This window comes from Somniosus microcephalus, chromosome 4, assembly GCF_052327205.1.
Source record: "Somniosus microcephalus isolate GS21.2 chromosome 4, FLI_Smic_1.0, whole genome shotgun sequence".
In the NCBI taxonomy this organism is placed as follows: Eukaryota; Metazoa; Chordata; class Chondrichthyes; order Squaliformes; family Somniosidae; genus Somniosus; species Somniosus microcephalus.
Window position 1 is genome coordinate 251,477,869 of NC_140990.1, and position 26,093 is coordinate 251,503,961.

Consider the following 26,093-nt stretch of genomic DNA (forward strand, 5'->3'; position numbering starts at 1 on the left):
GCCAGGACAAGTTGATAAGGCTGTTGAAAAAACACACAGGATCCTAGGCTTTATAAATAGAGGCAGAGAGTACAAAAACATGGATTCTAAACCTTTAAATCACTGGTTAGGCCTCAGCTGGAGTATTGTCCATTTCTGGGCACCGCACTATAGGAAGAATGTGAAGGCCTTGGAGAGGGTGCAGAGTAGATTTACTAGAATGATATCAAAGCTAAGGGACTTCAGTTATGAGGAGAGACCAAAGAAGCTGGGATTGTTCTCTTTGGAGCAGAGAATGTTACAGGGAGATTTAATAGAGGTATGTACATTATGAAGGGTTTTGGTAAGAGTAGATAGAGAGAAACTGTTTCCACTGGTAGGGTGGTTGAAAACCAGAGGAAACAGATAATTGGCAAAAGAACCAAGGGAGGATGAGAAGAAATGTGTTTATGCAGTGAGGTGTTATGATGTGGAACGCACTGCCTGAAAGGGTGGTCATGGTGTGGAGATGCCGGAGTTGGACTGGGGTGGACAAATGTAAGAAATCACACAACACCAGGTTATAGTCCAACAGCTTTATTTGAAATCACAAGCTTTCGGAGCGCTGCTCCTTCTTCAGGTGAAGTGGAGAAATGCATAAAGACACAGCTTATATAGTCAGAGAATCATGTCAGATGTTTACAGGTAACCTTTCCAACTGCCATTTGTCACACCTCGGCAGAGAGATAATCACAGCAGTCAAAGGTGTGAATGGTGTCCAAACAGGTCAGTCAGGGAAACATTACATCAAAGAACAATGAGGTGGGGTCACAAAGGGTGGTGGAAGCAGATTCAATAGTAACTTTCAAAAGGGAATTGGATATATACTTGAAAAGGAAACATATGCAGGATTATGGGGAAACAGCAGGGAAGTGGGACTAATTGGATAGTTCTTTCAAAGGGCACAGGCACGATGAGCTGAATGGCCTCCTTCTGTACAGTAAGATTCTATGATACTATGCTTTGCACAACTGACTTTCAACATATTTTGTTCATTTTACAATAATGTTTAACATTTGTTAGGGCAATGATGTAATTACTTAATTAAAGCTCCTGAACACTTCAAACACCTTTTATTTTCAAAAATAGTCAAGCAATACTAGTTAATATTCTGATTACATTTTAACTTTCATAATATAGTGTCGTGCAAAACACTTTACACCCAGGTATTAATATTCTATTAAAATGAAATTAGTACACACACGTATGTTAATTTAGAAACACGTAAAAGTTACAACACGGAAACAGGTCATTTGACCCATTGAGCCTCCACGGGAGTAGTTCTAATCACATTTACCCACCTTGTTATCATATCCTTTCAACCTCTTTTCCATCATCCATTAATTTGTCATGTATTGAATCACTGTCAATTAATTTGTCATTAATACACACTGCCCCTCTTACCAGATGCATTTTAGAGTTTGGGCAAGTCTGAAGCAAAATCTCATCTCATAATATATAAATTATATATCTACTTTTTTTTGATATGTAGCCTTAATAAAAAATGCAGTTTTTAATAATAAAGGAAATTCAGTAACTCCATTGGAAAAGCAACTTGCAAACAGGAAATCTGCATTAAAAAGTGAGATGCAGACTAACGAGGCGGGATGGTTTGCTCGAAAATCCCAGCAGAGACGATGCTGAATCTGATCAACGCATTCTGTTCAACCAGATACTCCGCGGTCCTCAGATATTGGCAGCAGCTAAACATGCACTATGATCCCCGCCCTGCGCAAGGACAGGGCCCAAGCTGCAGCCACTTTCTGCAAGCGGAACGCGGGCGCCGGAAGGCCTCCCCGGCACCGCTCGCACCGTTGCTCGGGTGACAGCTTGACCTCTGACCTCAGACGTTCGCGCGCCTGCATCACAGCTTCTGGTGACATCACAGCTGCAGCATGGCGGTCAAGGTGACACAACTGAGAATAACTCTCTATCGTTTTAGGTTTTAGAGTGGTTGGAATTGAATAATTCGCGGGTTCATTCTGTGCATTAATGAAACTGATTGCATTGTAAATCTATATATAGGATTTTTAAAAAGTGAACGGTATTTGCGTTTGGTTTTTACCCTGTTGGCGATTGATGTCTGCAGGCCTAGCGCCTGGCCTTGAATTACCTTTAAAACAGTTTTTTAAAAAATAAGTATGTATTGTTATTTAACAACTTTACGCATAGTTGCTGGAATATCAAGATCTCTGTGTTTGAAATTACAATATATACCGCACGCAGCGAACTGTTACGGTAAAGAGTTATAATGCTCTATTTATGGGTCCTAGTCGATAGAGCTGAATGTGTTGTTTCATCGAATGCAAAAAAACCCCCCTTAGTTTCTAAAATTGAAAGTCTAGAGTGGTCGTGTGTGCGCTTCTTTAAAAAAGGATATGTAGGTAACGATTTAGAAATCCTTTTATAGGAGGAACTTCTTTAGTATCAAGCTTGAGTAACTAGTTACAAGTAATGGGCAATAGATAACTAGTTTTGTGGTAATCTATTCTCAATAATTTAGACACTTGCATAATATTGCAAGTTTACGAAGCTTATTAGTGACAGTTTAAATACTGTTAAATTGTGAAATGAGGTATACTACTTTTCTTCCTTTGTTGGTTTGTTGAAGATGAATTAATATCGGCAACTGACATAACAAGTATTTTATTTTTTTCAGGTGCAGTCAACAAAAAGGGCAGAGGCCAGCGAATTAAAAACAGTATTTTTGAAGGTAATTGAAAAAGATTATGTAAAATGTTTAATAAACTGTGCACTTCATTTGTATTTTAGCTGCTAATGTATACTGTAGATTTAATGGGTTTTTGGAGATAACATGGGAAGCAGATATACAGATAATTCTCATATTTTATTAAGATCAATAAAAATAGTAAACATAGCTTAAGGTTGTGTTTTACTGGTTCAGTTTTTATCATATTTATGCCAGTACTGTAATCTAGATTTATGAATCTGATATGAACAATGGATTAGTGCAACTGCCTTGTTGATTCTTGTAGGTAGCTCTGCTAAGTAAAATGGTATTGATGTGATATGACCTATCCCTTAAGTTTGTAGTGATGAAAGTTATGAAATCCTATTTTATTGTGGAAATCAGAATCCGGGATTGCTTTGATCCACATTTGTTTGATCAAACAGAGATTTAAATTCAGTCCATTTATAGAAGTTTGGCCACTAGCGAAGGGATTATTGTATTTAAAGCAAACGTCACAATCTTTAATCTCAAACTGTGGTACTTGGAACAGTTGCTTTCTAAAATTGCAACATTTATAAAAGACTGGGTTTTCATAGGAAGTAAATAGACTTCATTTTCTTTCCTTTCTCTTCATTCCCTCTGAAAAGAAATAAAAATAGTGTATTTTTAATCCTCAAACATGAGCAGGTACTGTCCCTTTCTCCTTCAAATCTGTGTTCATCACCCCTCTCAAAACAAATCAAGTCTTTACTTCTCCGTCCTTGCAAACTACCTACTGCCCCATCTCCAACCTCCCTTTCCTCTCCAAGTCCTTGAATGTGTTATCGCCTCCCGGAACTCCATGTTTGAATCCCTCCAATCAGGTTTCTACCCCTGCCACTGTACTAAAATGACTCTTATCAAAGGCACAAATTGTGACAAAGGTAAACTATCCCTCCTCATCCCTCTCGACCTATCTGCAACCTTTTACATGGTTGACTACACCATCCTCCTCCAACGCCTCTTCACCGTCATCCAGCTAGGTGGGACTGCACGTGCCTTGTTCCATTCTTACCTATCCAATTGTAACCAGAAAATCACCTGCATTGCCTTCTCTTCCCATTCCTGATCTATCCTTGGCCCCCCTCCTACTTCTCATCTACATGCTGCCCCTCAGCGACATCATCCAACAACATCGCGTCACTTTCCACATGTACGTTGACGACACCCAGCTCTATCTTACCCCTTCTGTCTCTAAATTGTCAGACTGCTTGTCCAACATCCAGTACTGGATGAGCAGACATTTTCTCCCAACTAAATATTGGGAAGACCAGCATTTATTGCCCGTCCCTAATTGCCCTTGAGAAGGTGGTGGTGAGCCGCCGCCTTGAACCGCTGCAGTCCGTCTTCTTTGCAGTGGTTTGGTACAACTGAGTGGCTTGCTAGGCCATTTCAGAGGGCAGTGGGTCTGGAGTCACATATAGGCCAGACCAGGTAAGGACGGCAGATTTCCTTCCCTAAAGGACAATAGTGAACCAGATGGGTTTTTACGACAATCTGGTAGTTTAATGGTCACCATTACTGATGCTAGCTTTTCATTCCAGATTTATTTAATTAACTGAGTTTAAATTCCCCAGCTGCCATGGTGGGATTTGAACTCATGTCTACGGATCATTAGTCCAGGCCTCTGGATTACTAGTCCAGTAACATAACCACTATTCTATCGTACCCTATAGTGCAAGATGAGCTTCCGACCACATATTAGAGCCATTACTAAGACCGCCTATTTCTACCTTCATAACATCGCCCAACTCTGCCCCGCCTCAGCTCATCATCTGCTGAAACCCTTATCGATGCCGTTGTTACCTCTAGACTTGATTATTCCAACACACTCCTGGCCGGCATTCCACGTTCTGCCCTCCGTAAACTTGAGGTCAGCTAAAACTCTGCTAACATAAAAGGGAATCCAAAAGTCTTCTATAGGCATAGTAAACGGGTATTAAGAGGCTGGGTGGGACCGATTAGAGACCAAAATGGAGACCTATACATGGAGGCAGAGGGCATGGCTGAGGTAATAAATGAGTACTTTGCATCTGTCTTTACCAAGGAAGAAGATGCTGCCAAAGTCATAGTGAAAGAGAGGTAGTGGAGATACTGGATGGGATAAAAATTGACAGAGGAGGTACTAGAAAGGCTTGCCGTACTTAGTCACCAGGACCGGATGGGATGCTTCCTAGGATGCTGAGGGAAGTAAAGGTGGAAATTGTGGAGGTACTGGCCATAATCTTTCAATCCTCCTTGGATACGGGGGGTGGTGCCAGAGGACTGGAGAATTGCAAATGCTACACCCTTGTTCAAAATAGGGTGCAAGGATAAACCCAGCAACTACAGGCCAGTCAGTTTAACCTTGGGTAGTGGGGAAGCTTTTAGCAACAATAATCCAGGACAAAATTAACAGTCACTTGGACAAGTGTGGATTAATTAAGGAAAGCCAGCACAGACTTGTTAAAGGCAAATCGTGTTTAACTAACTTGATTGAGTTTTTTGATGAGGTAACAGAGAGGGTTGATGAGGGCAATGCAGTTGATGTGGTGTACATAGACTTCCAGAAGGCGTTTGATAAAGTGCCACATAATAGGCCTGCCAGCAAAGTTGAAGCCCGTAGAATAAAAGGGACAGTGGCAGCATGGATTCAAAATTGGCTATGTGATAGGAAACAGAGAGTAGTGGTGAACGGTTGTTTTTTGGACTGGAGGAAGGTACACAGTGGTGTTCCCCAGGGGTCGGTACTAGGACCAGTGCTTTTCTTGATTTATATTAATGACTTGGACTTGGGTATACAGGGCACAACTTCAAAATTTGCAGATGAGACAAAACTTGGAAGTATAGTGAACAGTGAGGAGGATAGTGATAGACTTCAAGAGGACATAGACAGGCTGGTGGAATTGGCGGACACGTGACAGATGAAATTTAATGCAGAAAAGTGCAAAGTGATATATTTTGGTAGAAAGAATGAGGAGAGGCAATATAAACTGAAGGGTATAATTCTAAATGGGGTGCATGAACAGAAAGACCTGGAGGTGTATGTGCACAAATCGTTGAAGGTGGCAGGGCAGGTTGAGAAAGCAGTTAAAAAAGCATACGAGATCCTGGGCTTCATAAATAGAGACATTGAATACAAAAGTAAGGAAGTTATGGTAAACCTTTATAAAACACTGGTTCGGCCTCACCTGGAGTATTGTGTCCAATTCTGGGCACCGTACCTTAGTAATGATGTGAAGGCCTTGGGGTGCAGAAAAGATTTATAAGAATGGTTCCAGGGATGAGGGACTTCAGTTACATGGATAGACTGGAGAAGCTGGGGTTGTTCTCCTTAGAGCAGAGAAGGTTGACAGAAGATTTGATAGAGATGCTCAAAATCATGAGGGGTCTAGACAGATTAGATAGAGAGAAACTGTTCCCATTGGCAGAAGGGTCGAGAACCAGGGGACACAGATTTAAGGTGATTGGTAGAAGAACCAAAGGCGACAGGAGGAGAAACCTTTTTATGCAGTGAGTGGTTAGGATCTGGAATGCACTGCCTGAAAGGGTGGTGGGGGAAGATTTAATTGTGGCTTTCAAAAGGGAATTGGATAAGTACCTGAAGGAAAAAAAATTGCAGGGCTAAGGGGAAAGGGCGGGTGAGTGGGACTAGTTAAAGTGCTCTTGCAGAGAGCCAGCATGGTCTCGACGGGCTGAATGGCCGTCTTCTGTGCTGTAACCATTCTATGATGCCCATGTCCTAACTCGCACCAAGTCCCTTTCACCCAACAGCCCTGTGCTCGCTGACCTACATTGACGCCCAGTTAAGCAACGCCTTGATTTTAAAATTCTCACCCTTATTTTCATATCCCTCCATCCGGGGATGGGGGATCTTGGCTGCAAGGACAGGTTGGAGAAGCTGGATTTGTTTTTATTAGAGCAAAGGGGGCTGAGGGGTGATTTGATAGAGGTGTACAAGATTATGACGGGTTTGGATAGGCTAGACGGGGAAAGGCTGCTCCCACTAGTTGATGGTACAAGGACTAGGGGACACAGATTTAAGGTTTTGGGCAAGAGATACAGGGGGACGTGAGGAAAAACTTTTTTTACACAGTGAGCGGTGATGACCTGGAATTCGCTGCCAACGGAAGTGGTGGAAGTGGAGACGCTCAGTGTTTTCAGGGGGAGACTGGATAAGCACTTGAGGGAAATGAACTTTCAGGGCTATGGGGTTAGAGCGGGGGAATGGGACTGACTGGATTGCTCTACAGAGAGCTGGCATGGACTCGATGGGCCGAATGGCCTCCTCCTGTTATGACTCTATGACTTGCCCCTCCCTATGTCTGTAATCTCCTCAAGCCCTACAACCCTTCGAGATATCTGCGCTCCTCCAATTCTGGCCTCTCGAGCAAACCCAATTTTAATCGCTCCACCATTGGCGGCTGTGCCTTCAGCTGCCCAGGCCCTCAGTTCTGGTATTCCCTCCCTAAATTTCTCTGGCTCTCTACCTCTTTTTCCTCCTTTACGGCGCTCCTTAAAACCTACATCTTTGACCAAGTCTGCCCGAATATCTGCTTATGTGGCTCGGTGTTAAATTTTGTTTGATAACGCTCCTGTGAAGCATCTTGCAACATTTTACTATGTTAAAGGTGCTATATAAATACAATTGTTGTTGTTGCCGTGAAGAAGTTCTTCCTGACTCGGTCTTAAAGTGTCCTTTACCAGTTATAGCCTATTTCCCCTTGATCTAGTGTCTTGGCTGACCTTGTAATAGTGCTCTGGATTTACCTTATCTACATACCATTTAAAATCTTGCATGTTTCTACTAAGAGCCTGTCTCCATTGCCTCCTTTCAAGGCTAAAGTGCATCAGTTTCTCCAGTATTTCCTTTTAAGTACATCTAAAACAAGAAGATAGAGAAAGAAGGAATGGCAACATTGAGGGCTGGAGAAAAGAATATTGTCGTAAAGAATTAATAAAGATGCTTAACAAGTATGTTTACAAAGGAGAATGAAGGAAGGACTGCAGGAGTACCGGGGGAAATGTGGAGGAATTACAGATAAGGATTATTATATAAATATTCAAATTGTATTAAACGGGTTAATGGAATTTCAAGTTAATAAATTACTGACTAGAAATCCAAGGGAGTTTATTGGTAAACTAGCAGGAGCGCTAACCATAATTTTCCAAAATGCTTTGATAATAATTGTACCAAACGACAGAAGGGATAATCCAGGTGACTATAGACTAGCTAGCCTGGCATTGATAGTAGATAAACTGCCAGAGACCATAAGAAGCGCTAGTGTTCACGAATACTTAGAAAGATATAGGGTTATCAGGAACAGTCAACATGGATTTGTAAAGGGCAGATCTAATTTTAATTTGAAATGATCTGAGTTTATAGATAAAGTGAAGGCACCTTTTTTTCAAAAGTGTTATATAAAAGTGCCACACAAGAGACTTTCGTTGAAGATTAAAGTCCATGGTATTAAAGATATGTGGTGGCACTGATGGATGGATGGCTACAAGATACAAAGAAAGTAAGATTGAATAAAAATTTCTGATTGGCAAGATGTAGCTGATGGTGTGCCCAGGGAACTGTATCGATACTTTCTTGTTCTCCATGTATGTAAATTATTTATATATGGGCATAGAGGCAATGTGTTGGAGCCAACTGTGGGGACAGATGAACTGTTGTGAATCTGTTATGAAACTATAGAGCATTAGTTTACAGGGTTATCTGGAGCTGAGCAGAAAGAATCCCAATATTTGATGACCGGTCTATCCTCCCAAGTCCTTTTAGTGAGCTAAGTTGGCTGGTCAGTGATTAATAGTGTTCTGGAATACTGCGGATCCGGCTACTGTGGGTCTCTCTGTCACATAGTATTGACTTGGTTCCAAACTTCCATCACCACGTGTATCATTTTGGAGCCATCTTAAACCCTCGAGTATAGTCACCAGTTGGTTACTGGACAACTGACTAAGGCAGGTCTGGCATGTACTAGATGCTCCTCATGAGTGGCACGGGGAGTAGCACATTTTACTGTAAAATGCCACCCCCTTGATCACAACATGGACACACATTGTACCCAAATTTGGTCCCACCAGCAAAAGGTGTGGAGAATCAACATCTTGCCTCTCTGCAACTGTGGACAATTAAACAACTAACGGGAGGAGAAGGCTCCATGAATATCCCCATTCTCAATGACGGCAGAGCCCAGCACATGAGTGCAAAAGACGAGGCTGAAGCGTTTGCAACCACCTTCAGTCAGAAGCGCCAGTGAATGATCCATATCGGCCTCCTCCTGAGGTCCCCACCATCACAGAAGCCAGTCTTCAGCCAATTAGATTCACTCCACGTGATAGCAAGAAGCGGCTGAGCGCACTGGATACAGCAAAGTCTATGGGCCCTGACAACATCCCGGCTGTCGTGCTGAAGACCTGTGCTCCAGATTTGGCCGTGCCTCTAGCCAAGCTGTTCAGTACAGCTACAACACTAGTATCTATCCGACAATGTGGAAAATTGCCCTGGTATGTCCTGTCCACAAAAAGCAGGACAAATCCAATCCAGCCAATTACTGCCCATTAGTCTACTCTCAATCATCAGCAAAGTAAGTGTCATCGGCAATGCTATCAAGCGGCACTTACTCACCAATAACCTGCTCAGTGATGCCCAGTTTGGGTTCCACCAAGACCACTCTGCTCCTGACCTCATTACAGCCTTGGTCCAACCATGGACAAAGGAGCTGAATTCCAGAGGTGAGGTGAGAGTGACTGCCCTTGACATCAAGGCAGCATTTGACCGAGTGTGGCATCAAGGAGCCCTAGTAAAACTGATGTCAATGGGAATCGGGGAAAACGCTCCACTGGCTGGAGTCATACCGAGCACAAAGGAAGATGGTTGTGGTGGTCGGAGGTCAATCATCACAGCCCCAGGACATCGCTGCAGGAGTTCCTCAGGGCAATGTCCTCGGCCCAACCATCTTCAGCTGCTTCATCAATGACCTTCCCTCCAGCATAAGGTCAGAAATGGGGATGTTCGCTGATGACTGCACTGTGTTCAGTGCCATTCACAACTCCTCAGATAATGAAGCAGTCCATGCTCGCATGCAACAAGGCCTGAACGATATTCAGGCTTGGGCTGATAAGTGACAGGTAACATTCGTGCCACACAAGTGCCAGGCAATGATTATCTCTTACAAGCGAGAGTCTAACCACTGCCCCTTAACGTTCTACGGCATTACCATCGCTGAATCCCCCACCATCACCATCCTGGGGGGGTCACCATTGACCAGAAACTTAACTGGACCAGCCACATAAATACTGTGGCAACAAGAGCAGTTCAGAGACTAGGTATTCTACAGTGAGTGTCTCACCTCCTGACTCCCCAAAGTCTTTCCACCATCTACAAGGCACAAGTAAGGAGTGTGATGGAATACTCTCCACTTGCCTGGATGAGTGCAGCTCCAACAACACTCAAGAAGCTCGACACCATCCAGGACAAAGCAGCCCGCTTGATTGGCACCCTATCCAACACCTTAAACATTCACTCCCTCCACCACCGATGTACTGTGGCTGCAGTGTGTACCATCTACAAGATGCATTGCAGCAACTCGCCAAGGCTCCTTCGGCAGCACCTCCCAAACCCGCGACCTCTACCACCTAGAAGGATAAGGGCAGCAGGTGCTTGGGAACACCACCATCTCCCAAGTCACATACCATCCTGACTTGGAAGTATGTCGCTGTGCCTTCATCGTCGCTGGGTCAAAATCCTGGAACTCCCTCCCTAACAGCACTGTGGGAGTACCTTCACCACACGGACTGCAACGGTTCAAGAAGGCGGCTCACCACCACTTTCTCGAGGGCAATTAGGGATGGGCAGTAAATGCTGACCTTGCCAGCGACGCCCACATCCATGAACGAAGATCCTGATTTAAAATCCCAAATTTAGCCATGTACTTTCATAGGCTGAACGTGACACTAGGTCAAATTTTAATGGAAATCAGTGAAAGCAATGTACGTTAATTTCCCAGAGTCCTACCACGCTCTGTGATTTCAATTAAACGCGCAATTCTGTTTCCTCATAACAAAATCTAGCCTGTTCCTTTCTGACTTACTCTAAGGGTCTTGACAATATATATTTGTGTCGTGACAGCCCAAAGAACCATTTGAAGATCGATTGTATCACTATGATGGTACAAAGAATGAGAGGATATAGTTATGATGAGGGTCTTGAAGCTAGGGCTGTATTCATTGGAACAGAGAAAGTTAAAGAATGACCTAAAGTGTATGAGAGGCTAAATTCGAATATGGAATGCCTTATTATAAAATGCCTATGAGTTGTGATATTTATAAGTTGATTAGATGAGCACCTGAAGAAAAATATTAAAAGGGTACCAGGATAGAACAGGGAAATGGAAATAGAGTACAGGAAACTTTCGATTAACCGGCCCCTAAATAACCCGAACGCTCTATCCGCCGTCAAAATTCAGGAGTCGGTTCAGGTAACTTTTTTTACTCCATTTGTTGCTGTGCAAGGGTGTAGTTGAAGCTGTTGCTAAGCTACAGAGACGCTTGCAACTTGTGCCGATTGTTCTGAAGCAGGGTTTGTTGCTCCGTATCTTTTACTATAGCGTTCGGTTATCCGGAATTGTTGATGAACCGGCACCACGTCGGTCCCATCCGTGCCGGATACCAGAAAGTTTCCTGTAGATAGTTGCATTTTTCTGTTTTCTTCTCTGTGAAGTACCTTGGGATATTTAGTTTGTTAAAGCACTACAAATGCTCTGCATGATGCCAAGTGGCCTTCTCCTGTGCTGAAATATCTAATTGTCTTAATTCTTTGATGGTAGAGATCAGCCTCTGCAGTTCTCCCTCCCTTTTGTTTTGGTGACCAGTGTTGTCAGTCATTCCTCATTGTGCTTCTGCAATGCAGGAAGGAACTCCTTCATGGTTTATTTACTCCCAGATGACACATCTGTGATTTTGATCATAAGATTACAGAAGAAGTAATGCTGTTACTTTAACAACATGCACATGTTAGCCAACATAAATATGTGTTGCTTTCTTTACTGTATTTTTATTAAATATGTCCTCTGCCTTTGGGCATTGAAATAGTAGTCTTACACTGGAAGGAGATTGTTGGTCTGACAAAATAATTCTTAAGAATAAAGAAAAAGAAAGTACTTGCATTTATATAATGTTCCCTCTAACTTTTTTTTTCCCTGCGTGGGCCCATTAAATTTGCTGCACAGTATCTCTTCCAGCGGCAGCGCTGGTGAGCGGCCTGCGCAGGACCTCGTGATTGGTACGCGATCGCGCACCTTAGGCATAGCCTTGGTAGTCACTATTGTAATGCAGGAAACATTAGTTAATTACTTATTACGAAAGAATAGTTAAATTATGATTTTCAGGGTCTGCAGTACGATCACAGTGAGTAGTATTTTCTGTCAAATTTTAATGCCTAGAAATAATTGACCTGTTTGAAGAATATGAAGGCAAAACAATTGAGAAAATCTTCTGGAATTCAAGTGAGATGACCATATTCCATTGATTGCTCTTATATTGGAAAACGTTTTGACATTTGATTCAGATTTAAATTGTTGTAGCTTCAGGCAGGATTTATATGAGTACAGCTGCATTCAGCTATTTGCATGTAGCATAAGCTACATCCGAACAATTTTGTGATGCTAGCAAGCTCCCGTACTTTTGCACTAGGGAGTGTAAGACTAAACCTATTGCTCATTAAAAGGGCATGCATGCCCAGCCTAAATTTGGAGTCGTTCAGAAGTAGCTTATGTCAATTCGGCATACAGTAAAAATGACTTCTTACTGATTACTGTTCTGTCATTTGAGTCTTTATTTTCTCTGTGTTGAAGGGAAGTTCAAAAATATACAAAATATATATCCACACCACAAATCCAATAAACAACAGTAAAATTGTATTGAAAATTTTTACATTAAAAGCTATTTTTGCAAGCAGCCTGGTAGCTCAGTCAGTTGAGTGCTGTAATTGGGGTGTCTGTAATGCCAATTAACCTGCCACAGCTGGATGAAGTCATTGGCACTTGACTCGGCTACTGGACTGGATGTCGTATCAAAATAAGATGGTTAATTTTGGGGAAGCGGAAAACATGAACCAGCTGCTATTGCTTCCTGGACTTACAATTGTATTCAGCTGGCAAAAGGTACCGCATTATTTTTTTTTTGACATCTGCAGCCAGGACTTTCCGACCATTCTGGCTGCAGGAGGGTTTTTGGAAGAGAGGATCTGAAAAAATTAATGGTTTGGAAAGTTTTTTGAATATATCTTTGTGGAATTAGTACATTGTAAGATAACTCATAAGAGAGTGGCAAGCATGGATATTTGTTTTTCTCAGTGATTTAAAAGATGTGTAATGACTAAGTAGAGAAGATGCGAGTGAGTTATGGGTTAGTATGACTGTTTGTTTATCACCGCCAGTGATTTACATTTATACTTATAAAAGGTTATAAATCAAAGGTTAGGATTTGAAAAATTCACTCATGTTTATATTATGCAAATTGTTTAAATCTGTCATGTTCACTTAGGAGTGCTAGTAGTTTGTTTCCGAGTAACAGTAATTTATAGTATCATACAGCACAGAAGGAGGCCATTCGGCCTATTGTGCCTTTGCCAGCTCTTTGAAAGAGCTTTCCAATTATTCCTGCTCCCCAGCTCTTTCCGCACACCCCTGCAAATTTGATACCCCTTTTCAGCTGTGTAGTGTATGGCTGTTCACAGGGAAATATTATGTAATTTTTGAAGCATTTTAATGGGCCATAATTTGCTGCAAGAGTGAATCTAACAGTGTTTGCTATTAGTTAGACTTGCCCTTGCATGTTTAGGTTTTTTAATTTTTTGCATGGCAAACTGCTGAAAGTACAAGCTGATAACGTTGCAGCGAGGGAAAACGGGCATATGGGACCTGAGAGAACAGGGCAAGCAACTGTGTATCTCCTTAACCAATCAGATTGAAGTACTGAGAAGGAAGAGTGAATTCAATGGCAAATCAAGTACAGAAAGAGAAAATAAGAGGGAAAGAAATATTGGATTAAGAGAGAGAGTAAAAAGAGACAGAAAAGAAAAGTAAAATTAAAAAAAAAAAATATTACATTTTAAAAATCTCTAACAATTATAACCTGAAGGAATGAGACTCCACACTTGTAATAGTTAATTTTCAGTGCTAGAGACATTGCTTGACTGTGATTAACACTTACCACGTTGTTAAAAGAGTACTTCACTGGAGTGGACAAGGCCTAACTTTCTGTGGGGAGTTGAGTTTGTATCTACCGTGCTGGTACAGCAACTTCACACCGTTGAATCCATTTCAATGGTGAGGTGGGCATAGGGTTGCAAAATTCCAGGAATTTTTGAAAGGAAACTTTACATGGGAATTTATGGGAATTTTGAGTTTTATTGCACACTGATGGTTTTTGTCTCTGACCCTTATTATCTTTGTCATCAAAATAGACATACTGTTCCATACAAATAAAAACAGGCTTTCAAAACTTTCTTTGGGTTATAATTTTGAACTTTATTGAACCCCCACAAAAAAGACTCGTATAAAATAAAATAAAAAGAGCGTCAGCTTATTTAGCCTGTAATTTGTCCTTATTTTGTCCCTTTGAGTCTTCTACTCATGAGTCTTCCGAGTCTTCTACTCATCATTGCTCCTCCTGATTCTCTGACTCTGACATGTCCATTTCCTCCTCTGTGTCACTGTCTAGCTGTGTGGTGGACACTTCTGTATCTGGCTCTGCGTGGATAGCCACCAGTTTCTCCACTCTCTTGTTAGTCAGCCTGTTGCGCACCTTTGTATGTGTATTCCCAAAGTTTCGTTCAGAGACCGCTGATGAAGGTGGGATTTGGAGTAGCACCGATGCAATGGGTGACAGGGCCTCAGATGCACAAAGTCCCTTCCACCAGGTATGTGCACTGATATGCTTGCATAATTCCCATATCCCATCCCCATTCCAAAGACCTTGCTTGGTAGAGAACTTTGCCAGACTTCCCAGAACTTTGCCCACGTCCAGATTGAGGTGGCGTGGGAGGGTAGAAATCACATTGTAAGCGCTGTTGATCTGTTCTCCAGAAAGTATTGGTCTCCCAACATGCTTTGGGTCCAGCATGTATGCTGCAGCATGAATCGGCTTGACACAAAATTCTTGATGCGTCTGTATGAATTGAACAATTGTCTCCTCCTCTGCTTTGAGCAGCAGGGATGTGGGTAGGGCAATGCTGATTTGTTCTTTTAAATCAGCAAAAAGCCTGAGAACATCTGACAAGACAGCGTCATCTCCTTCAATCTGAGCAATTGCAGATGCTACTGGTGAGAGTAGTTTAAGGCTGCTAACCACTCTCTCCCAAAACACATCATCCAGCAGTATTTTCTTGATGGTGGTTTCCATATCCCCAGACTGGGATATTGCCATTTCTTGCAGCGACTCCTTACCCTCCAGAAGGCTGTTGTACATTATGACAACGCCACCCCATCTAGTGTTGCTTGGACTCTGTTATACTCCGGCTCCAGCAAATAAGTAGACAAAGCATGTCTGGTGGGAGGACAGTATGCAGGGCGAATAACCTTGAAAAATCTCTTCCAGTACACATTGTTGTGAGCATGTGGGGTGAGCCTGTCGCATATACAGCTTGAGCAAGGCACTCACCTGCATTCTTCTGGCTATGGTTATCCATTGTATCAAGGAACCTTCCAAGTGGGCCAGGAGTTGCTGATGATAAGGAGCCTGATGCTGAATATGAACCATCATCTTCTTGAATGGAAGCAGAGGAACTCTGGGCTGACTGCTGTGAGCTTTGAGTGAAGTTGTTGCATTTGGATAAATGCTGCTGCATCTTTGTGACATTCTTTACATATGGCATTGTACAGTGTTTCACATGTACACAGTCTTTCCATCTTTAATGCCTGGGGTAAAATGCTTCCACACATCTGACGGTGAACGTGGCATTGTTCTATGCAGAGAAATAAAGGGCATTCATCTCTGTGTCGAACTGCGGTCAATCAGCACGATTGCAACAGGGTGAGTAAAATTTTCCTGATGCTCCATGTGATGGAAGCATGACCTGTGCATGCACGACGCTACATCACCAATAGAGGGAGCTAATCACTCATCCACTCATCCAACCAATCAGGACACATTTGTTCACAGTCACACACAAAACTTGTAATTATTAAAACAAGCCAAGTAAGAAGATAATCATATATTGATTAAGAAATTCCTTAATAATTAAGATTCCATCTCTGTTAGTAATTTTAAGAGAGGACCTGTGGGGGAAAAAAATGAAAGAAATACAAAAAAACCCAATATTATGCTAGCATATGCTTTTTTGGGCAAAATTCCCAAGCTAAACTTCCCGTGGAAAATTTCCAGAAATTTACCGGAAACACTCCACCCCTTCGCAACCCTAGGCGGGCAGCGAGATGCTGTTTTCGCGAAGCTAACGGTGGGGCGGGGCAGCGCATCTCGGACAGTAACTTTTGGATTTCCATGTTTAACCACACATCTGCCCTCGCCTGAAGTTGCAGGAGCATTTGCGCATAAATAGCGGCATATTATGGCCCACTGTTTACCAAAGTACAGTAAAAGTATTAACTTCCTGGAATTGTCTTTTGTGGGATATTTCGCCATGTATAGAGATTAAAAACAAGTATCCTTAAATTTGTTGAGCTGTGGTTGGAACGATAGGATGTTCAAGAATAGATTTTTGCTCAGATGCTTCTTTCCACAAGTTTATTGATGCACCAAAACAACAATTTGCCTTTTTATAGTGCCTCCTTACGTAGAGAATAATGTGAGTGATTTACCAAAACTGGCAGACAGCAAGCAAGAGAAAAAGGGTAAAAGAGTGTAGGTGTGGGTAAAATCACAGAGATTTTATGGGGACTTTTGAAAACCGGTGTTACTCTTGTTACAATGTTACAATGGCATTTAAAAGTTATTTTTATGAGATGGGATTATGGCCTTAAAGGTTATGCAAGGTCTGAAGGAAAGGTTATGCAAGGTCTGAAGGAAAGGTTAACAACTGTATATAGCAACAGATGTACATATCTAGGCTGGTGAAAAGCAAGTTCCTGCCTGCTGTCCCTGTAGGTTGCTTCCAAGCAGGCAGCTAGATTTCTCCCAATGACCTTCTCCTGCAATAGTGACTTGGCAACTAATAGAACACCCAGGACTGGAGCAACTCTGCGTCACTAAAGCCTGATTTATTCTGCTCCTGTTAATTCAAAGTCACCTTTTGCTTGAAATTTTTTTTAAATTACGCAATTGAAATAAAACAGCATAGGGGTTCTTGCTCAAAAAAAATGATTAAACAGATAATCACCTGTCCTAATATCTCCTTATGTGGCTTGGCGTCACATTTTGTTTGATAACGCTCCTGTGAAGCACCTTGGGATGTTTTACAACATTAAAGGCAGTATATAAATGCAAGTTTTTAATTATGGTTCTCTCTTGTGCTTTCTCTCTCCCTCTCTTTCTCCCCCCCCCCCCCCCCCCCCCCTGTGTGTGTCTCTTGGAATAATTTAGATTCTGGGTGATAGTGTAAAACGGGCAATATTGATTCAGCCACCTGTTGTATGTCTCTCCCCATTTTCATTTCCCAAGCTCCCCTGTCCCTCTTGCGTGCTCTCAAACTCCCTCTCCCTCGCTCATGAATTATTTACTTAACAATTAGACTTTGCAGTTTTAGCAGAATTATACGCTTGTGTGTTACATGAAGTAATGTTTCTGTCATAAAACAACAAATTTCTTCTGACATACCATTGTAAATGCTATGGGAGGGGGCATGGGTATGTTGGTATAAAATATGTGTAGTTACTGGTATGTTTTTTGGATTAAGGTTTAAACATGACATGGAGCAATGACCATTGAGTCCGATAGGATCAGTGTAATGGCTTCGCTCAGATTAGCACTAATTCAGCTTGGTAAATAAACACTTGAGTTTGTTGATATAAACGTTTCATCCTCTTTCTGATGACCTTGAAGGCACTGGGAAAGGAATTTGGTGTAATGTTTAATTTCTCTTTGGTAATATTTTGTGTGCCTCTGCTATGCACTGCATAGTTGAGCAGAACAGGTTTAGCTCACCTACAAATACTATGGTTGCAAGCAGCAGCTGACTCCCCAAATGTGTTTCTGTTCAGCCTGCTGGTTCCAAAAGTTTCTGAAAGTCATGCAGATGACCTCAATTACATGCTTGGATAATCTAAACATAAATGTTTCCACCAAAAGTACTAACATTAAGAAGTGCTAGATTTGTTGTTGAAATGTTGTAGCTTCCCCTCTATTTGTTTCCCGTCATTTTATTTTCTTGATGCAAATAGAATCCAGTCAGTGTTCGATAGGCATGGAATGTGGTTTTAAAAGAGATGATGTAAGAGATTACTCCCACTTCTATTGTAATATCGTGTATTGTAGATCAGGATTTACAGCAAAACTATTTATTAAAAAAAAAAAAAAAAAATTAATTTTGAATAATGTGCAAAGCTTCTTATCCATTGTAAGACATAGGGTCTGATTAGAGACATTTTAGAGGCATTAAGGGGTAATTCCAACCCCCAAAAAATGTTAAGTCTGAAACAGAAACCCAACATGCCCACTTCCAGTTTCTGCAGAGGCGGAACGAGGGGCAGGTGACCAATCCTCTGTCAGGAGGCGGGTTGGTTGGTAAAGCCTTTTAAGGAGACTGTGTGCCTTCATTTTAACATGGTTTCTATTTTTAACCACTGTGGGCTGGGTTTCCCTGGCCTTGGGAAATCCAGCAGGAAAGGAGGTGAGAAAGGCTGGATCCATCAGGTAAGTGCCCCTCCCCCCCCCCCCCCCCCCCCCCCACCACCAAGGTGGTCTCGTATCTCTCTCTTCCCACCCTCACTCCCGCTGTCCATCCCACAATCTCCGATCTCCCCCTCGTTGTGTGATCTCCAACCACCCCGGTCCCGTGATCTCCCCTCCCCGGCCCCACGATCTCCCTCCTCCGATTCTCCTCCCACCCCCCCGCGAGATCTCACCCCCACATCTCCCACCCCCCCCGGCGATGTACCCCCACAACAACCACAAATTTACCTGATCATGGCCTAAAGCCTTTTCTGGAGCATTCCAGGTTAAGTGAGTGGGCAAGAAAGTGGCAGATGGAGTATAATGTGGGGAAATATGAGTTTATTCAGTTTAGTAGGAAAAATATTTTTTTAAAATGATAAACTATTAAATGTTGATGTTCAGAGTGATTTGGGTGTCCTTGTACATGAAACACAAAGTTAACATGCATCTACAACAAGCAATTAGGAAGACAAATGGTATGTTGGCCTTTATTGCAAGGGGGTTGGAGTACAAGAGTAAGGAAGTCTTGCTGCAATTGTGCAGGGCTTTGGTGAGACCACACCTGGAGTAGTGTGTGCTGTTTTGGTCTCTATACCTATGGAAGGATATAATTGCCTTTAGAGGAGGTGCAACAAAGGTTCACTAGATTGATCCCTTGAATGATAATATGATTGGGCAGAGTCAACATGGATTTATGCAAGGGAAATCCTGTTTAACAAACCTATTGGAGTTCTTTGAGGATGTAACTAGTGGAGTAGACAAAGGGGAACCGGTAGATGTGTATCTGGATTTTCAGAAGGCCTTCAATAAGATTCCACAGAAGAGGTTGGTGAACAAAATGAGGGCACATGGAATTGGGGGTAATATACTAGCATGGATTGAGAATTGGTTAACAGACAGAAAACTAAAGAGTAGGGATAAATGGGTCTTTTTCAGGATGGTAGGCTGTGACTAGTGGGGTACCGCAAGGATTGGTGCTTGGGCCCCAGCTATTCACAATCTATATCAATGATTTGGATGAAGGACTAAATGTAACATTTCCAAATTTGCTGCTGATACAAAGCTAGGTGGCAGTGTCAGTTGCGAAGAGGATGTGAAGAGGCTTCAAGGGGATCTCCACAGGCTCAGTGAGTGGGCGAGAACATGGCAGATGGAATATAATGTGGATAAATGTGAAGTTATCCACTTTAGTCGAAAAAACAGAAAGGCAGAGTATTTCCTAAATGGTGAAAGATTGAGGAATGCAGATGCTCAAAGGACCTGGGCGTCCTTGTACATGAGTCACTGAAAGTGAATGTGTAGGTGCAAATTAGGAAGGCAAATAGTATGCTGGCTCTCCACTCAAATCCTCTTGTAAAGAAGTCTTACTCCAATTATATAGGCCCTTGGTGAGACCACACCTGGAGTACTGTGTACAATTTTGGTCTCCTTACCTAAGGAAGGATATACTTGCTATAGAGGGAGTGCAACGAAGGTTCACGAGATTGATTCCTGGGATGGCGGGACTGTCGTATGAGAAGAGATTGAGTAAACTAGGCCTGTATTCTCTTGAATTCAGAAGAATGAGAGGGGATCTCATTGAAGCATACAAAATTATTACAGGGCTTGATAGGATGGATGCTGGGAGAATGTTTCCCTTGGCTGGGGAGTCTAGAACCAGGGGCCACAGCCTCGGGATAAAGGGTAGGCCATTCAGGACTGAGATGAGAAGAAATTTCTTCACACAGAGGGTGGTGAATCTTTGGAATTCTCTACCCCAGAGGCTGTGGAGGCTCAGTCATTGGGTATATTCAAAACCGAAGTCGATAGATTGCTGACTAGTAAGGGCATCAAGGGACATGGCGATAGGACCGGTGAATGGAGTTGAGGCAGAAGATCAGCCATGATCTCATTGAATGGCGAAGCAGGCTGGAAGGGCCGAATGGCCTACTCCTGCTCCTATTTCTTATGTTCTTATGAGAGAGGGTTGTCCTATGAGGAGAGATTGAGTAGAGTAGGCCTATACTCTCTGGAGTTTAGAAGAATAAGAGGTGATCTCATTGAAACATATAATATTCTGGGAGGGCTTGACAGGGTAGATGCTGAGAGGTGGTTTCACCTGGCTGGATAGTCTTGAACTAGGGGGCAGTCTCAGGATAAGAGTTTGGCCATTTAGGACTGAAATTTCTTCACTCACTGGGTGGTGAATCTTTGGAATTCTCTACCCCAGAGGGCCGTGGATGCTCAGTCGTTGAGTATATTCAAGACTGAGATCGATAGATTTTTGGATATTAAGGGAATCCAGGGATATGGGGATCAGGCGGGAAAGTGGAGTTGAGGCCATTGAATGGTGGAGCAGGCTCGAGGGGCCGTATGGCTCCCTTCTGCTATTTCTTATGTAATGTTCTTAGGTGTTTCTCGCCCGACAGGCAGCCAAGCTGATCAGTCAGGCTGACTTCCGGGCGGGGAATCTGTTATTTAAAAAAAAAACTCAGTTTCTCGACCATAACTCCTCCAGCCCTGCTCCGAAACCCTGCCCCAGTAAATATCGTGGCCATTGTTTTCTCCGGGCAATGCTGCTGTAAATATATTTCAGTTGGCAGGCTAAGTACACTTAAACTATTCCCCCCCAGTTTGAAATGTGTTATTGCAACGTGTAATTTTATTGTAAAATGTTGAGAATATTTCATGAGTCATTCAGGCCAAAATAGGTTTTTATATATATATTGCTGCTGTTGTCTTATTTCATGCATCGAAAAGATAATTAATCAATATATTGTAGTAAACCATTAAACCAGACCCAAAAATCAAATTCTAGTTGTGTGTAATGAGAACTCTTTTTTTCGCTCTTGGATACATTTCTTTTTTTAAAAACGTATGCCACATCTTTTGATATCTTCCTGATTTCCCACTGTTCTTCACTCTGAAGGAGTTTAATGGACTGGACTGTAGAAGTCTTCATATCCAAAATAGAGCCTTTGAGAGGAGAATGTGAGTGTAGATATTTATTTAATAATAATTGCAGAAAAGGGCAAATTGCCAGTTTTTATTTACATACACTTTGGAGACTACTTGGATACAATGAAGAATATTTGGATTTATTACAATTATGATTATTTACAACAGAAATAATTACAAATTTATTTTTATTTATGGTGGAAGTATGGTTTTCTAGAATCTGGGAATTCTTACAGTTGAATACTACAATATATATCCAGTCATCCTACTCAGAAAATGTTGTTTTGCAGAACAGTTTTCAGGAATGTCTGATTGTTGGCACATTCATGAGATAACTACCTGAAGTAGTGCATATAGTAAGGGCTGAGGTGTTCTTCCAAGACTACTTTCTAGGTGTAATTATGCATTCAATGTTGTTTCACTGCATTCCTAGATTCCTTCCATCAAAACAAATACTACATGCACCTTAACTTTACTATTTCTTCTTTTAGTTTTGTAGTGTGACCAAGGATGGGGAACATTACATGACTCCAACAGATTTTGTGCAGAAATATCTGGGATTACACACAGATCCACACTACAACCCAAAGACTGTACAGCTTCTAGCTGGGGTGGCTGACCAAACTAAAGATGGGTAAGATGATAAATTAACTGTTGATTTCCGAAATGCACTAAAAAAAAAAAAAAAAAAATTCTGTTTGTGTGCTTTTTGAAAGATATTTGTGGTACAGCATAAACTACCACAAGATTTTCCAGGTGTTGGTAAGTATCTAACCATTTAAGCATTGGGATCTTACCGTGTTAGCATGAAATCCAAAATTACAATGGCAGGCACAGAACATATGGAAAACCAGCCACAATAATAGAAAACAAGAGCCCAATCAAACTGTTCAACTTGCAGCAAGAAATGTAGACCTTTACATACACATTATAATGTTTTTCCATTGTTGCCTATGTTAACTTTATTTATTCTGTTTTAAATGAATGGCTTTAATTGAAAAATCAGTGTGAAGAGAATGTGGTGTCTTTTGCAGAAAGCTTTTTGATTTGATTCAAAACAAATTTGCATGTAATTCGCTCTGGCACCTGAGCTCTGAGTTTCAAGTTTAAATTCTACAGGGAAGCTCAATTAATATCTTACTGCAAACCTTACCATTTATTTTTTATGTTCTCATCTTTTCAGTGCAGTATGTTTTTAGCAGACTGAATAAAAACTTAACAAAAATCACCAAATTACCTCATTTATGGCACTCCTGTTAATTTGGAAGAATACTAGACTTAAAAAAAAAAAAAAAAACTCGATTCAAGTACTATGGCACAAATATTGTCCTTTTTATTGTTGAAAATATAAAGTGGCAATCATCGGTGGGTAGATTTGGCGCAGGAGCACCAGTTACTCGGAAGAGTCCTCCTACTGTTCATAGCAATGGAAAAGCTGCATCAACTTAAACTGAATTAATGAAACCCATTAAAGATTTTGTTCATTTGCACTTATTCAGTTTACAGTGTTTGTAGTTGCCAACAAGTGTGTAAATAGGTTTTATAAATATTTATAGATTTGGTGCCCATATGCAAATTATCAGTTTGTTCTTGTCAGTAACGACTAGCTCCCTAATTCTGAACTTTTGTTTGTGATTGAGAGGCAAGTGCTCCATCATGTCTGCTCTTTCAGCATCGGCCCAGAAATTCGGGTCGGAGGCTTCCCGCGGGTGAAAGCCTCTGACCTGCACTTACCTAGTGCGCCGGCTGTTGAGCTGTGGGCCCGCGTGGGATTCCGATCTTGGGCCTCCTTCAACTGCTGGCGTGCAGTGCTTGCGTATCCCAGGGCGCAGTTAGTTGGATGCGTGGGACACGTGGGCCATGGAGAGCCAATGGTAGCAGGGAATGCTTCATTCATAAGTTTGACAGGAAGAGCTGTCAAACCTATAAATGCTATAAGCCCCAAAACATCACTAAAACTTCAAAAAAATTTTTTTTTAAATCACATTTTTATAAAATAACTATAAATTGCATGAAATAACTATTTTAAACAATAATTTAAATTTTTGAAAAAATTAATTACATTTTCTAACAGGGCTAAAAATAAACTTATCTTTAAAGTATTTAAAAATAATAAACCTGTGGAAAAAATGTTTTAATTTTAATTAATTCACCACTTACCTTGTTAAAAGCAGGCCTTGTGCCTGCTTTTTAAAAGTGTAACTGCTGGAGACTTACTTTTTTTTTGCAGGTTTCTCCGGGAGGGTAAGTTCGATGCGCACGCGCTGCCTCTCCGGCGCACGCGTTCCACCTGTCAACCCCTTCTTTCAGGGGAACGGAAGTGCCGGTTTCCCGCGCATGCGCAGTGCATGCACGACACTGGCACTTTAATTGGGCCTATGCGTGAGTACCCAGCGCGTACTCGCGCATTGGGACCCGAATTTCTGGGCCATCGTGCGTGCAGGTATCGCCTGATTAGTACTGTGCATTGTTTGGTTTGAGCATTTGTCTGATATATGTCAAACTTTCTCCTTAAAATGAGAAATAGAAAATGAAAAAGTTTGGAAATGTGACTTAACAGATATAATGAATTGTGCATTGTGCTTTCTTCTTTTAAATATCTGCTTAAAAAGAACTAGTTTGTGTTCAGTTATATGAGCAGATACAATTCTAGGTGTAATAATCTCAAGCTAGCATTTTTTTTGAGACTCATATATTTTTCTTTATTCTAGGGAATGCTAAACACTTGCCCTTGTTCAATTGCAAATCGAGAAAATAACTAAAAATGAGGGAATAAAAGTTGGTACTTTAAACAGTTGGGTAGAAAATGATAACATTTCTACAGAAATGCCAATAGTTCACAGAAAATGAAATATGAAGTCACATATTTTGGATGATGAAATACAACCTTATCCTAAATTTCATTTTCAATAAAAGTCAGCTTATTATTTAAGGACTAGATTATTTTTCTAAATCAGCGAGCCTACTGTTTAAGGGTCCTTCATTAAGAACCAGCATCTATTAATTGATTGCGAAGTGGATTCCAATAAGATTTTCAGTCAAACTAGCTATGGGATAGCGAAAAGAAGGTTGTTCTATTTAGTCACTAAAATATGCTTGAAGATGTAATTTAATCAAGATTATTGACTAATACTCATGGACTACCTGTGATTGGACAGAAATCAGTACCACTATTTGATTTAGTTTCACTCTCAGCATCAAAATAGTTGAGTCCAGGGTGAGACTATCCGAACTTTCTGTCAACTGGCAATGCATCAATTTGTTTGGCTTTTTTTTAAACCATAGAATGGACTTCAGAAGATGGCTGTCAGGGTGAAGTTAGTGTGAGATTTGAAAGTATTTAAAATAAAAATAAGCTAAAGGCACATCATTTTAATATTTTTAACAAAACAGTATAACTTAATGAGTGAAGTATAGTTTTCAGTGCACTATGACATCTGTTGTTTGCTTTGTTACTTTTCCGCTATATTCCCATATCCCTTGATACCCTTAGTGTCCAAATATCTAATTCTTGAATGTACTCAATGACCGAGTACCCACAGCCCTTTGGGATAGAGAATTCCAAAGATTCACAACCCTCTGAGTGAAGAAATTTCTCCTCATCTCTGTATGAAATGACCAACCCCTTATCCTGAGACTATTACCCCTAGTTCTAGACTCTCCAGCCAGGGGAAATGGCCTCACAGCATCTAACCTGTCAAGCCCTCTAAGAATTTTGTATGTTTCATTGCGATCACCCCACATTTTTCTAAACTTCAGAGAATATAGGCCCATTCTACTCAAACTCTCCTCATGGACAACCCTCTCATCCCAGGAATCAATCCAGTGAACCTTCGTAGCACCGCCTCCAAGGTAAGTATATCCTGTATAAACTGTAACTGAATTTACACTGTAACTTTACAACTTTAGTGTTCTTGTGAAGCGGTTTCTGCTTCACATCAACATAAGGTAACAATATAAATCCGGAAAGAAGTACTTGAGACACTCCCTGGAGGGGATACCCTTACACGACTTCATTTTGGCCCTACATTAACTCTAGTAGAGTCAAACCAGGTGTAAAAAGAGGGTAGAGATCCTTTGATCTAGATACATTTTAATCTACCTGCAATTAACCAACCTGGTTATCGTGCAAATTCTGCTATGCTAATCATTTAACTTTAAACTGCTGGGCGAGCAGAGCACCATTGTTCATGTATGTAAGCACTAACAGAACCTCTCTTAGGCAGTAAGATTGAAATATCAGCCAGACAGTGTAAACAGGGTACTGCCGGGCTGAAACCCAGACTGCAGCTGTCAAACTCCAAGTATTTGGTCAATCCGTCTGTCTTGCAATTGACCATCAGGAACGTAGGAATAAGGTTTTAGGGATTAATTGCTGAGATTTTGTTTAAAAAAAAAAAAAGAAAAATTATTCTTGCAAAGCAATAATTATCAAAGTTATCGCAGTAGGTTGCTTCTATCACAGGGATGAGGAAAGAAGGAACCTGTATCTATATACAGGAAACTTTCGATTAACCGGCCACTAAATAACCGGAAATGTCGGTTAACTGGCAAAATTCAGGAGTCAGTTCAGAGAACTTTTTTTGCTTTT

The 26,093-nt window shown here is 41.4% G+C and overlaps 1 protein-coding gene across 6 annotated transcripts in view; it reads left to right on the forward strand.

Moving 5' to 3' along the window:
• The first annotated feature begins 1,850 nt into the window (after positions 1 to 1,850).
• LOC147120371 (electrogenic aspartate/glutamate antiporter SLC25A12, mitochondrial-like) overlaps positions 1,851 to 26,093 on the forward strand; it is a 157,506-nt gene continuing 133,263 nt past the window's right edge. For 2 of the 6 annotated variants that reach the window (XR_015078180.1, XM_085986200.1), the window contains exons 1-3: positions 2,255 to 2,398; positions 2,678 to 2,731; positions 21,994 to 22,136. Coding sequence is in view for 4 of the 6 variants with exons in the window: in XM_085986200.1 (XP_085842326.1) it covers positions 2,270 to 2,398; positions 2,678 to 2,731; positions 21,994 to 22,136 (326 nt within the window). In the remaining 2 variants the exon portion in view is untranslated. Of the gene's footprint in view, positions 1,926 to 1,995; positions 2,158 to 2,254; positions 2,399 to 2,677; positions 2,732 to 21,993; positions 22,137 to 26,093 lie in introns of those variants that run through there. The other 4 variants (XM_085986201.1, XM_085986202.1, XM_085986203.1 and 1 more) reach the window with 4 other exon arrangements.